At 38.7% G+C, this 13212-nt stretch overlaps 1 protein-coding gene across 2 annotated transcripts; it reads right to left on the bottom strand.

Moving 5' to 3' along the window:
• Positions 1–1768: 1768 nt before the first annotated feature.
• Positions 1769–5825, bottom strand: LOC121626391 (sericin 1-like). 2 transcript variants are annotated; one of them, XM_041964873.1, is made up of 7 exons: positions 5654–5825; positions 4207–4850; positions 3868–4059; positions 3691–3786; positions 3157–3289; positions 2836–3000; positions 1769–2735 (listed from the first exon to the last, which is right to left on the bottom strand). In XM_041964873.1, the coding sequence occupies exons 2-7, from the start codon at positions 4846–4848 to the stop codon at positions 2692–2694; spliced, it is 1272 nt and encodes a 423-aa protein (XP_041820807.1). In that variant the 5' UTR covers positions 4849–4850; positions 5654–5825; the 3' UTR covers positions 1769–2691. The 2 variants fall into 2 exon arrangements, with proteins under 2 accessions (XP_041820807.1, XP_041820806.1); XM_041964872.1 differs by having other exon boundaries at positions 5675–5825.
• Between the last annotated feature and the right edge of the window lie 7387 nt (positions 5826–13212).

Here is a 13212-nt window from a genome sequence, read left to right as displayed (position 1 = left end):
CAGGGCCCCTGGCTCGACCGTGTCAGGGAAGACAATTATTGCTGTTGGTGTTGTTGGTTTTAAGAGTTTACAAATTTGCTGTGCCCCAAAAATAGGCCTTAAAAGTGTAATAACTCCAAGAGTCTAACAAAGTTTTTGAGTATGAAGGTGAAGTGTGAAAATTTCAGTGTTCAAAAACTTATTCTGTGTAAGTCTGACAGACGAACTTTAGCCGTTGTCACATTTGCACAGCATTACTGCTGAATTTGGCTTCTGTTTGTGTGTGTGCCGGTGCCACAGCACCACAGTATCCCTTTACTCATCCATTCACACCTGCACTAATAATAATAATAATAATAATAATAATCATCATCATCATCATCATCATCACCATCATCATCATCATCATCATCATAATAATAATCATAATAATTATAATCATAATCATAATAGTACTACGATAGATTTCAATATATTGTACAGGGGAAGACAATTTTAACTAATTTCACAATAAACTATATATGAAAGTAGAACATAAATAGAACAAGCACTGATAGACCACCATAGAAGAAGAATGAGATGATATGTAACTTCCGGCGACCATCTTTCTCTGACTGAAGAAGCAGGAATTTGGAAAAACGCTAAAAAAAACAAAACAAACAAAAGAAACGTCTGCATCCTTCAGCGCCCGTTCAGTCATTGAGGCATCCCAAAAATGTTGAAAATAGCGGTAAGTGTTGCCATATAACCTGTTCGGTTCGTATTTGTCTTTGGTACAAACGGCTGAGTGTGACACCAGGGAGAAATCGCACGTCTACAAGCGGTAAAAGGCACGAACTCGGATTACCTTGTAGCTAACGTAGCGTTAGCTGCACTGTAACTTATTGTAATTTGTCCTAGCTACAGCGGTTAGCTAGCTGAAATGTATAACGGTGATAACAAAGTATTGTTGTTCAAGCAAATTCACTTAGTTTACTGACTTGGCTTAATGTTACCCGTTTGCTGCCTGGTAAACAGAGATGGCTGAAGTATCTAAACTAAGCCAACTAACGTTATATTCTTTGATAAGTCAGTGTTAGCCAGGCTATGATAGGGCAGCTGCTATGGTTAACGTTAGCTATATCTTCTTTAATTTTGATACCAGGCCAGCTATTGAATATGTTCACCTATGGATAGCTGAATCTTTTGAGGGTCTAATTATGGGGTTGTATTAGAAAACAGAGCCCAGAATAGATGGCACTATCTCTCTTACTGCTAAATCAGCTGCTGTTTTATACCACTGTGTTGCATTTGACAGCAAAGACCATGGCCTATTTTTAAGTTAGTGCTTATTATTTTTGTTGGTATGAAGCCATATTTCAGCCTTTTACCCAGCTCCTCCAAGCCAGGTGAGCTTGTGGAAAACTCAAAGTGAGTGTCTTTGCACCAAATACAGTATATATTTATGGCATTGTCTGCCATAATAGTAGAAGTTTAAGTCTGGATATGCATATTGTGATGACACTAATTATTTATATGGAAGCTTATGTATTTAGTTTACGTCAATGGAAGATAGATCTGATATGCAGTCTTTTAATGAATGTATTTCTTATTCTGTAACATGAACCTACCATTAATGCTTTTGTCATAGTTTTAAGACTTTTCCTGCTACTTACTATTTGCAGTTCTCCCAGTATGATTGCTGGTCATTCATTTGCTTCCTGTTAGAAGATTACAGCCTATTGATAAGGTTCACCTTCTTGTTGGTGATGCAGTTTAGTATTTTCCAGTATCTGACAATTTATTAATGCCGGTTTGGGAAAAACATTTATTTCAAAAACATATAATACAAACTTGAAGTCCTGCATTCTGTTATTAATGTGCAAAATCAGTTTAACCAATATTTGGTATCATAACAAGCATTCTGTATATGCAGCTGCTCATTTGCATGTGCACTTGCTCATACATGCACATGAAAATATCAATAATATTAGGCTTCATTTTAAAAACATTGTTAAATGATCCACAGTACGTACATTCACACCAAAAAGAATAACAATTTAACAAAACACACATGTCTACCATTTGCTGGCTTCATTATGAGTGACAAGAGGGGAGAAAAACTTTGTCTCTCTGCTTGTCTGATGTGTGCCACAAGAAACATAAGACATGAATGTAAATGTGTATTGACAAAGCAAGCAAAGCAACATGAGTATTGTCACTCATAAAGGCATATACTGAGAGATAGTAAAAGAAAAATAAGGTTAACAAACAGTTCTTCTGTAGTCCCTCAGCTTTTTGACAAAAGTTTTTGCATTTATGCTCTGTTGAAATTTACCAACAGATATTTTCCAACAGTAGCAACACCGTTACATGGAGTCACCAAGTTATGAGGTTTTTGCCTGTCGTTCATAATGTGGGCTTAAATAGTAAAATTTGTCTAAAGCATCTCCTGGTGAAAGCCAAGTACTGCCATTCAAAGATTGATTTACACCTTGACTTGTTTCTTAGCCTAGAACAGATGTGAAAGCAGTCTGCAGAAGGTGGAAGAAGAGTGACCACCCTATGCCGCTCCTACTTTCACCTGCAGTGAGTTGACATAAACTTAAGCATGATTTTAATTATCAGGGCTGCATTGTGAGATGTTTAACTGTTTATATTCAGTGGCACATGTATAATATGAATAGGAAAGTTATGGTTTTCTTGTCTTGACTGATGGGGGTTTCCATTTCCTTAGACCATGGTCAGACTCAGCACACCTGCAGAGATCAGCAGAGCTATAGGGGAAGATGGGATAACAGACGCTTATTAGGCTTGTACAAACACATGCAATTCCTGGGATTTTTTGAGGAAAGCAACCCTATCTCTCATGCTTACCTTGTGTCATTGATTGCTGGAGTGTAAAGGAGTAGCTAGAGTCTGTGGTATTGGGGGATGTGGTGGTGTTGGTGGCAAGCTCATTGATGACGACGGTGTTAGGCTTCGTCAGATCTACAACAGGGCTCTTTAATTGGGTGTTTACGGGTCCCAGACGGTCAGAACCTGAGAGTACAAGCAAAAGAAACTAGATCACTGATATGTTTTATTAGCAAAGGAAAATATTAACATATTAGGTGTGATAGTGTTTATGACAGTGAGTCTTGGTTGACTGTTAAAAGTGATGTGATGTGAGTGTTTATCTCTAATATGTTAGCTTACTGCTGTTGTAAGTTCCAGTGGAGACTGAGACCGAGAAACCTGCTGTTCTAGCAACTGGGTCTGGTACGGTGGCAGCAAACGTGCACTGGATTGTTTTTCCAGTGACCTTGCCCTTTACAGTGTTCACGTTCAGCTGGAGAGCAAAGACAGATGACAAAGAAGACAATGAGTTTTCAGTGGAGTATCAATATCACAAATATTTATATATCCTGCAGATGGTGATGATTTGTATTAATGTTTGCCTTGCTATTACTTGAGGAGCAGGTTTTAAAAAGGATAGGTGTGGCATTCTGTACATCCTGAATGTCTGTTCAGTATTTGATGTGGAGAACAAAAAGGAAGTTGGAGTATAAACATGGAAATTAGGTTCATAGACACACTCGATCAGCTGCATCTTCTGCTGTTCATATCAATTTTTACATGAATTTATGTATTATAGTGCACATGACAGGCCACCCTGTGGAAAGTGGCCACCAACAATATACCCTCACTCATCTCTGCCCCCACTATTAGTTTGACGCAGGTAGAACTCACCTCTTTCTCTGTCAGCTTGCCATTGTCGAGGACAGCACCAATGAACTTAACAACACCATTGTCGTTTGCACAGACGTAGGTTGTGTCGTTCCCTCCCTGCGTTGCAAAACGAGAAATAGTGAATAAAACCTGTTTACACATATAACTTCAAACAATTGATGACAGAACTTGACATACCAGTGTGCTGTCAGATGAGAGGGAGGCAGCGAGGTAGCCTTCTGACTCCCCTGAGAGCTCAAAATCAAAGTTTTGACCACTTTGCTGCTTAGCAGCAAGAAAGAAACATGATCCTGAACTGGCAGGGTTGCATGAAGAAGGCTCAGCTGCACAGAGCTGTTCGGTCCCACATCCTGTGTTAGAAATAGTTGTCTGCAAGGGAGACAAGAAGCATTTAAGATGGTGGGAAATGTTTATTTGATAAAGTTCAACACTATCAATGAAAGGGACTTCACCCGATTCTGTTACGTTCTATAGTTTTCCACTGAGCTTCTCTGTTAGTTGTTTGGCATCACTCACCTCAAGATTTTCCACTGTGATGTTGGGTATCAGTGGGGGCACTGCTGTTAAAGCAGTGGTGGGTACTTCTGTTGTCATGTGTGTTGCCATTGTCCCAGTTGGTTCACTTGTCATGGTGTTTCCCGCCGATGTCATGTCGGTTGCCATTGTCGCATTTGGATCACTTGTTATGGTGTATCCCGCCGATGTCATGTCGGTTGCCATTGTCGCATTTGGATCACTTGTTATGGTGTATCCCGCCGATGTCATGTCGGTTGCCATTGTCGCATTTGGATCACTTGTTATGGTGTATCCCGCCGATGTCATGTCGGTTGCCATTGTCGCATTTGGTTCACTTGTTATGGTGTTTCCCGCCGATGTCATGTCGGTTGCCATTGTCGCATTTGGTTCACTTGTTATGCTGTTTCCCGCCGATGTCATGTCGGTTGCCATTGTCGCATTTGGTTCACTTGTTATGCTGTTTCCCGCCGATGTCATGTCGGTTGCCATTGTCGCATTTGGTTCACTTGTTATGCTGTTTCCCGCCGATGTCATGTCGGTTGCCATTGCCGTATTTGGTTCACTTGTTGCATTGTTTGCCCCTGCCTCAGATATCCAGGACAGTGTCACAAACAGGACGGCGAGAAGTAGTCTATTGTCCATACCTAAAGTAGGCAGGATAAGATTATTCCATTAAATAATATAATGGGACACTTCATCTACAGTTAGTTATATGTTAACAGAGATTGTATCAGCTCTGACAAAGTATTTAAAGGTGAAATATCTTAGTAAACATGGACCAAAGTAAACCTAACCTCACAGCATGAACATGTTACCAACATCTAGTGGTAAGCTACTCTTGTTGGACATTGTGGAGCAGAACATACCGTAGATGTTACTAAAGAAGAACCATATTTCATGATAGTGCCTTTAATTACATTTACTTTATACTATAAGTAGTAAGTCATTTGAAAAACAAAGCTAATTTTCAAAAATTGCGAACCATTAATATATCACTACTGTGAGTATGTATTGGAATAGAAATGTTAATCAATATGTAAATCAGTAATTTAACAATATTGAACACATAACTGTATTTCCGTTACGATAGGAAGGCACATGTCTAACAAGTAATTTCACTGTGGTTTTGCTGTAAATTTAAATTTTATTCCTAAATTAGAATTTAGAATCTAAAATATAAATATAAGATTGTATTTATCTTAATATATTTTACTTAGTATTACTGGAATGCTCATAACAATCAATTATTACTTAATCTTATTATGATTATTAATTGCTATTGATAATTACATTTTTGAAAATTTGATGGAAAAAGCTTTGAGAACAAATATTTCAAAAATTTGGCTAACAAACCTAAATTGAATACAAAGAGAAACCTAAATTACATGAATTACATCCGTATGGTTTGGCTCCAGAAGTAATTTAAGAAAAGTCAATTATGTCTTGCCTGTGTGCTGTTTTAGCCTACCAGTAGGTCTTGTCTTTAGTTCCAGTGAAGGGTGAAATCGGTTTAAGAAGCAAAAAGCGGTGCAGCTCCTTGAAATGAAGATCCTGTGTAGTTTTACCCTCAGCTGTGGCTTATAGGTGGACTGCTGGCAGGTCTAATGGTCTTAATGAGATCCCAGGTAAAGATGTGGCACCTGTTCACTCTGTGTCACTATTTAAACTAAGGATGATGACATCAGAGCCCCCCCCCTCTGACATCATGGATGATGTTTCTGCTGGGTGGGGTGGAGAACATGAGTTTAAGGGCGTGTGTGATGGAAAGCACTCATGTATTTTGCCATGTCACTGCACATTTAACCCTCTTTGTCTGTGCTGGAGTTTATTTTCTAAATGCATTACTTCCTTGAGGCCTCACATGATGAAGACAAGGAAACACCATTTTGACTGTCTAGGGTCCCCTTGGGTGGTTCTTATATTTTATATAGCAATAACACAGTACTGTCATGTAAAGCAATGTCATAGTTTTATAATGACTCTAAAAATGTAAAAATATGACACATATTTAAGCTTTAGATATGCTTAATGAATCTCCAGACAATCAATGGTCAATCTAATCTGATTAATTTATTACATTTTGGTGGTAATCCAGATGTGGGAAGCAGTGACTTGTAACATAGTGATTTGTAAAGAGCATATCCTCTTTCTGAGCCAATTCTAAGACCACACTGGAACAAACAAGAAAAAAAAAAACAGAAAAAAGGGGGAAATATTCTAAAATATGGCTCCATACCAAATAAGTAAATAAGGTCAGTTAACATAGAAACTGCCTGGTAAGAATATATACCAAAAACAAGCATGTATTGCTTTGAAGTAAGAATTTTTATCAGACTTAGCTTTAAAGCTTTTTGCAGTGCAGTTTCATTTAAAAGTGCAAAGCATATGCATCTTGCAAACTTGCAAAATGCATTCCTTGAGATGAGGTCTCTGCACACATACCTCCACCGGTGCGAATGTCTTTAAAAAATGTCATCTTGACGTAAGGGGTCATAATGTTGAAACTCAGGCAACGTGGTTGTGTGAGTGTGTGCATGTTGAAAATGGCACGGCTTGGTAAATGAAACATGAGACTGCTGACACAATGTCAGGAACTGGTTTGTCGGTGGCAGCGCAGTGTACGCTTCAATATCACCATTGTGTTTGGCAGTTTCTTATAAACACGGACCCTCCCTAATCATCAAGCAGGCAAGTCCAGGCAACTCTGAACTGTCAATCTTTTATAATGGACAGTGGTAATTCTTCGGTTAGTCTGCACATTTTACATAAGAGTGATCACAGGAGAGGACGTGCAGTATTTTGTCAAGGGACTGCGGAAGAAAAGTACATGTGACACACTCCTACATTGGTTTTTGCTTTTCTCTCTGCTAGTGGACGTGATAAGGATATAGGAAAGCATTACTGTAAATGTCCAGAAGTGTGATGCATAGGGAAATTATATGCTCTACACATTCCACAGGTAAACAGGTTCATGAAAGATGCATCTTGCAAAGGGTTGTTCTCAAGCATGGGTGGGGCGACGTTCACCACTGTATGAAACATGTGATTGTATAAAGGACTTATTGTAATTGGGGTTGTAGAAAAGCAGGAAAAACAACAATTCTTCTGCCTTACATTTAGCATCATGCCATGCCATGTCATACATAACCTCATTCATCAAATCATGGGATTTTTGTATTTTTATGTCATGCGAGGAATTGTTAATGTTTCACATTGACTCAAAAATTGTACACTTTGGAAAACCTAACATTGCGGTTGTAACACAATGACAGTGACGATACGCAAAATAGAGTAACATCAACAGTTGCAGAAGTCCAGTAGCATGACATAATGATCATGAATACGTAGTAAATGTTTCTGAACAAAAGAATGCTATGGACAATTGACGCAAGGAAAATAAACAACGGCAAAGACAGTGAGTCATATTATGGCATGAAAGTCTTGGTGATGTCCTTGCTGTGCTACTTCTGTTTGGTTGTCATGGTAGAGAAGGATTTCGGTTCATATGAAACTGTTCTGCTTCAGCGCATATTCATTTGGTGAATCAGCGATGAGCACGTTAACACACACAAGCCAAAATATTTAATTCTTACTCAGCATGTTGCACCAGAAATACTGCGTGCAGTATGTTACTAAGGTAGTGTAACAAGACAAGTAGTCACTAAGAGACTGTGAGAAACTTCTGGAGTTCTGGAGATTGTGACCGTATTTGACATTTTGTTCATCATGTTAGCTGTTGGCATGAGGAAGTGATCTGTTTTTCTCTAAGGGTGGAATCTGTTCCTCAGAGTCCTCTTCATAACAGCAGGGTGCCTCCTGGATGGAAATGGGCCTCAGAGGTTGTTTTGACTTAGACTTGTGTGGCACCGTGTATGTATGTCCTGCGTCAGGTGTGGGAATAGATTTGTTGTCAAGCCTCAGAAGTCATCCCTTCCTATTCACATATAAAGCATTGTGCGTAGGGCCCCATTTCTTCCCCAGCCACTGCCTCATTATTTTTTGAGTAATGCAAATAATAGCAAGTCTAACTATCTCCAACTAGTCTGTGTTTTTCATTTAGGGCATATAGGAGCTTTTATCATGGCAAATAGATTTTTTTGCATTTCCTCTGAGAGAGATCAGTATATGGGAGCACTCAGCCTTATAATAGCTGTATGCATAGACTGTGCTTACTTAGAACAAAATGTCTAAAAATGTATGCAAATATCAGGAAACAAATATTTACCTACTCCTTCCTTTTCTAGAGTAAATATCCAATCAGTACAACACAGCATGTGATTGATGGTAGTTAGAATTGAAGTAGGTATGGTCTTTTGCCTCGTATATATGACCAAGAGAGAGCAATAGCAGAGCATAGGAAACTGATCCTGAATTTAGCGGTATGTAACACATTCTGTTTTTCCAATTTATTCTGTTTTCTTTACATTTTACACAACGTCCCTCTTACTGTGAGAGATGCCCACCCAGCCTTTTCCTATAAGATGCAATGATGAATAACTGTCACCAGTCATCAGTCTAAGTTCGGAGTTATAAACTGAACCTAAGAGTTTAAGAGAAGAGGCCGAAAATAACCTCGATTATCTGCTAGAAAAATTAGCTCCGTTTCTGTAGGAATCGACAATTATTGAAACTGGTTCAGTACTGAGTGAGAACGCTGCAGCAGGCAGCTGCTAAACAGGCTGCAATGTAATCCCTCGGGGCCTTTACACACCTCCAGTGTTTCTTTTTGCCACTGACAGGCTCAGATTGTTATTTCAGGTATCTGGCAACATGATGGAAAGGATCCAGAGACAGACCTTTTCGTTGAAGAGTAAGATCCTTTTTGTTTGTCCAGGAACAGCCGCTTCATTGCTCTCGCCACCAGACTCCATTTACAGAAGCAATCCTTTAATCCTTGTAAAACGCACTTGATTCAAACTCGACAGAAACAAAATAAAAATCACCGCTCCTGTCCGCCATGCAGTGCCAACAGATCATCCACCACGGATTAGAATATTCATTGACAGCCCTGGTTCAGAGTTACTCAGGAACTAAGAGATCATAGTCATTATTTTGATTCACAGATAATTGTGAACTAATTATTACCTTATGATTCATCAGATAGTATCTCCCAGTCTGTTCTCTAGTAGCTAATCATCTACTCTAGTGTGTAGTCCTCGATTCAGAGTCATTCAGGAAATACTAATTAACGATTCCTGGCCTGATTGTGCTGCACGTGAAGTATTTTTATTGATAATTGAGCTAAAAAAGTTCCAGCTCTCATACACAGAGATCAAAAACACAGTGGTGTGAAATGCAGGCCATAGGTAATTACTTTGAGGCTTCATTTTAGTTTGTGGTTGAGTTTGTTTGCCTTGGACTTCATGCCCATTCAGTAGAAGGGTTGGGCATTATGTATTGGAACAGGTTTAACTGATAAAGGGTGCTGCCAAGTCTGGTATTACTACATGTAATAATGCATTTTGGTTTAACCGATGCTTCCGTTGATGTTTTGTTACGATTCCTCTGGAATAGTGTTAAAAAGAAAACAATTCAATTTTATTAAATCATATTTGTCTTTTTCAAAACAAACGGTGAAATTTTTGTGAGGCAAGATAATTTAATAACCTGTTTTATAGATTTTCTTTCTTTAAAACATTATTCTAATGTGTCAGTCTGCCTTATTCTAGTCCTCTTTTTAAGAAACCTGGACTCTTTTGCAGTGCAGTATGGTGAAATTTTGAGATTTTGCAAAGCATTAAATAATTATATTGGCTACAGTTGGAAAACTGTACTTTAAATTTAGCTGTCCTTTAAAACATTTCTAACTTTCTATCTGTTGATTCTGAGGCAAAAGAAGAAAACACTTGAATGTGTTTGCAATCAATCGTTTTAGTTTGGCTGATAATATAAATCTTTCCTTTGGATTATGTGTTGTTTCTGTAGCTACTCTTTCTGTCACCTTATTCGTCAACATGTTCAGACTACTTTTTCTGCTGCCAACGACCTAAAACACATGATGTTGTGAAAGATTAGTAAACAAAGGCTTTCATGATAAGGCAGAATGGCTGAGGAATGTGCAAACCAGTGTGAGAAGTTAATCATCCAAACATCATGAATCTCATGTAACTTTAACTTTGCTTAACATTTTAGCCAGATAAATTTAAATTGCTTCTGCACATAACCATAACGCTGTTGGTTATTAAGGATTTCTGATCTGTAATAGGATGCTTTGCAACAGAATACTTTTGACCCTGTGGACTTGTGAAATCTGAGGTCGGGTTGTCGTGTTTTATCAAGTTTCAAGAATAATGAATCCACAAAAATCCAGCCCTGCTTGTTCATTGGCATCACTGCCACATTGGGTTGAGTTTCTGTTCAGGAGTTCCACTGAAAACCAGACAGGCGACTTCTCGGCATCTACTGCACTGTGCGCACAATTATTAGGCAAGTTGTATTTTTGAGGATTGATTTTATTATTGAACAACTACCGTGCTCTCGGTCCAACTAGCTCATCTTTAATAATGCCAGTACCCCATCTCCAACTTGCTGGGGTTTGAGTCAAAGTCTAGCTCTGTGCCGGTTACTGATCCAGCCACAGGCCCATCCATCTGGTCCGTCATAAGTCACTGTCATCTCATCAGTCCATAAAATCTTTGGAAAATCTGTCTTCAGATATTTCTTGGCCCAGTCTTGACATTTCAACCTATGTGTCTCCTTCAGCGGTGGTCGGGTTTCAGCCTTCCTTTCCTTGACCATGCCTCTGAGCACTGAACTCCTTGTACTTCTGGGCAGGTTGCAGTGCTGAAATATGACAGTTTTGGAAGATAAAGGGCTCCTGGTAGCTTCACATTTGATTCTTCTCAACTCTTGGCCAGTTAATTTTCGTCTTTTTTCCCCAACACGTTTCTTGCAACCCTGTTGACTACCTGTACCAAACATTTGGTGGTTCTGTGATCACACCCCAATATCGTAGCAATTTCAAGAGTGCTGCATCCCTCTGAAAGACTTTTTCCAATTTTTGACTTTTCAGAGTCAGTTAAATCTCTTTTTTTGGCCCATTTTGCCTGAGAAAAAGAAGCTGCTTGAAAATTATACACACCTTTTATGGGGTGTTGATCTCCACTCACTTGCCTAATAATTGAGCACAAAGTAAGTAAAGTGTTTCTCTTCTACGCCTGTCTCACTCTTTGTCTCAGTCTCCCTCTCATTTATGGTTAAGAACATACCGTCACCTGTCAACATCTATTCATTCTGACAGTCTAATCTAACTGGCATTCACAAAAACAGGCAGACATGTCAGAATGGAATTCATGCATTGACGCAAACGAATACTGAACCACCACCACCACAAAAAGAAGGCTTTCTATTGAGAGTAAAGCATTCAACATGAATTGAGTCTGCATACGCGCACGCACATTGGAGACAAAATGTATTTCTAAAGCCCATGTCACATGACACTTGTTGACTTTTGTGACGAGTAAAGAAATAGCACCATATCCGTGTTATCAAGGAAAACAGAAGTGTTTACTTATGCAAAGGGAGGCTGATTAAAGGTTGAGCTGTCACCATGCAGTCTAAACCATGAAAAGAGAAAGATAGACCAGGGTGCTTCTGTTTGGTAGACAGGCAAATAAACTGTCTTTACAGTGGCATAAAATAAACGGGTAGACAATTAAATCATTAGATGGCCGTTAACTAAATGATCATTACAGTCCAATTAACTACTTGTATGTATGCTTAAGTCATGTATACGTTTTTTAATGCTGTGTGAAATGGCTAAAATAGACGGATCTTGTAGTTTCTTTGTTTGTTCTTCCATCCTCAAGGGTCCCAGTGTGGCCTCTGAGTTTCTCTTTATGTTAACTCTGTTTTCGTCCCCTCGATGTGTGCTCACGAAGTTCTTGCTGTGTTTCTGATCTTCTGCTTTTGTTAAACTGTTTAGCAATTCTGCTTATACCGCTCTGATAAATCTGATTGCTGCTGTAACTATGACCATTGGTACCACTGCAGATGCTGTGTGAAGAAATGTTGCTGCTAAAAACTACTGCTGCAATCAGTGCAGATGACGTTTTGGCAGCACTACAAACAAGCTGGAGCAGTTCTGCGCTCCAGCTTAGAATAAAGGCAGGCTTTTTGCAATGACGAATGTAACCCATGATTGTAAAGTTAATTTACTGTAACACTGAAACTATTTACTCCTCCTCCGTGAGCGCATACGGAGCACCATTCCTGGTGGGTAACTCATTCAGTCTGGAGCATTTAGCCTGTCACCACTGAAGATCAAGACAGACAAGGTGTTCCAAAGTCATAGCTGCATTCCTAGTGCTGCTGTTACTGGAAACACTTAATGCAAAGTTCTCTCCTCCCTTTACTCAGAAAAGGAAAAAGTTGGGGGTCCAAGCATCAAGTGGCAAATATTATACCTACATATTTCACAAACCTTTATTTAATCTCAGAAAATCACAGAAGATGGTCCGTCATTTAGAGTGATGTGAACTAAAAGTTTAAAATTACTTAAAAGATAGAAAATAAAACTGAATTGAAACAAGCATATAAATACGATTAATTAAAGATACAAGATATATTAATTAAATTTAGACAATTGGAGCGTATATGTTGCATCCAGTTAGAGGAAACCCCTAGAAATACAGGTGCTGCAGGCAATGCAAAAAGGAAAGATATTTAGAATTTTTCACATTTTCTACATTGCACAGTTATGAAGTGACAAACTGAAAGCAGTACAAGTTGAAGTACGCTCATATTTGTGGTAAATTACAGTGCAGTTTTGACTGAACTCAAACGAGTTTCTAATTTTCTGAACAGCAGAGGTCAAATAATATAACTCCATAAGCACTTAACATTCAAATTAATATCATTTAAGGTCTAATATTTTAACACATTCATAATTAATCAGTTCGCTCAGTGATTCGTTGGTCTCACAGTCGTTGTAAGCGAACCAGCTCCAAATGACACTGGATACCGAACAGGGAAATAATCTGATACTAAACAAAAGTTACCAAGAAA

This window comes from Chelmon rostratus, chromosome 23, assembly GCF_017976325.1.
Source record: "Chelmon rostratus isolate fCheRos1 chromosome 23, fCheRos1.pri, whole genome shotgun sequence".
Taxonomy (NCBI): Eukaryota; Metazoa; Chordata; class Actinopteri; order Chaetodontiformes; family Chaetodontidae; genus Chelmon; species Chelmon rostratus.
This window is presented reverse-complemented; position numbering and strand designations above follow the sequence as displayed.

Coding starts and splice junctions, on each gene's coding strand:
- LOC121626391 (XM_041964873.1), bottom strand. CDS start 4,848: ATGGACAATAGACTACTTCTCGCCGTCCTGTTTGTGACACTGTCCTGG. Junction 4,060..4,206: donor TCACAGTGGAAAATCTTGAG/GTGAGTGATGCC, acceptor TCTCCCTTGCAG/ACAACTATTTCTAACACAGG. Junction 3,787..3,867: donor TCTCATCTGACAGCACACTG/GTATGTCAAGTT, acceptor TTTGCAACGCAG/GGAGGGAACGACACAACCTA.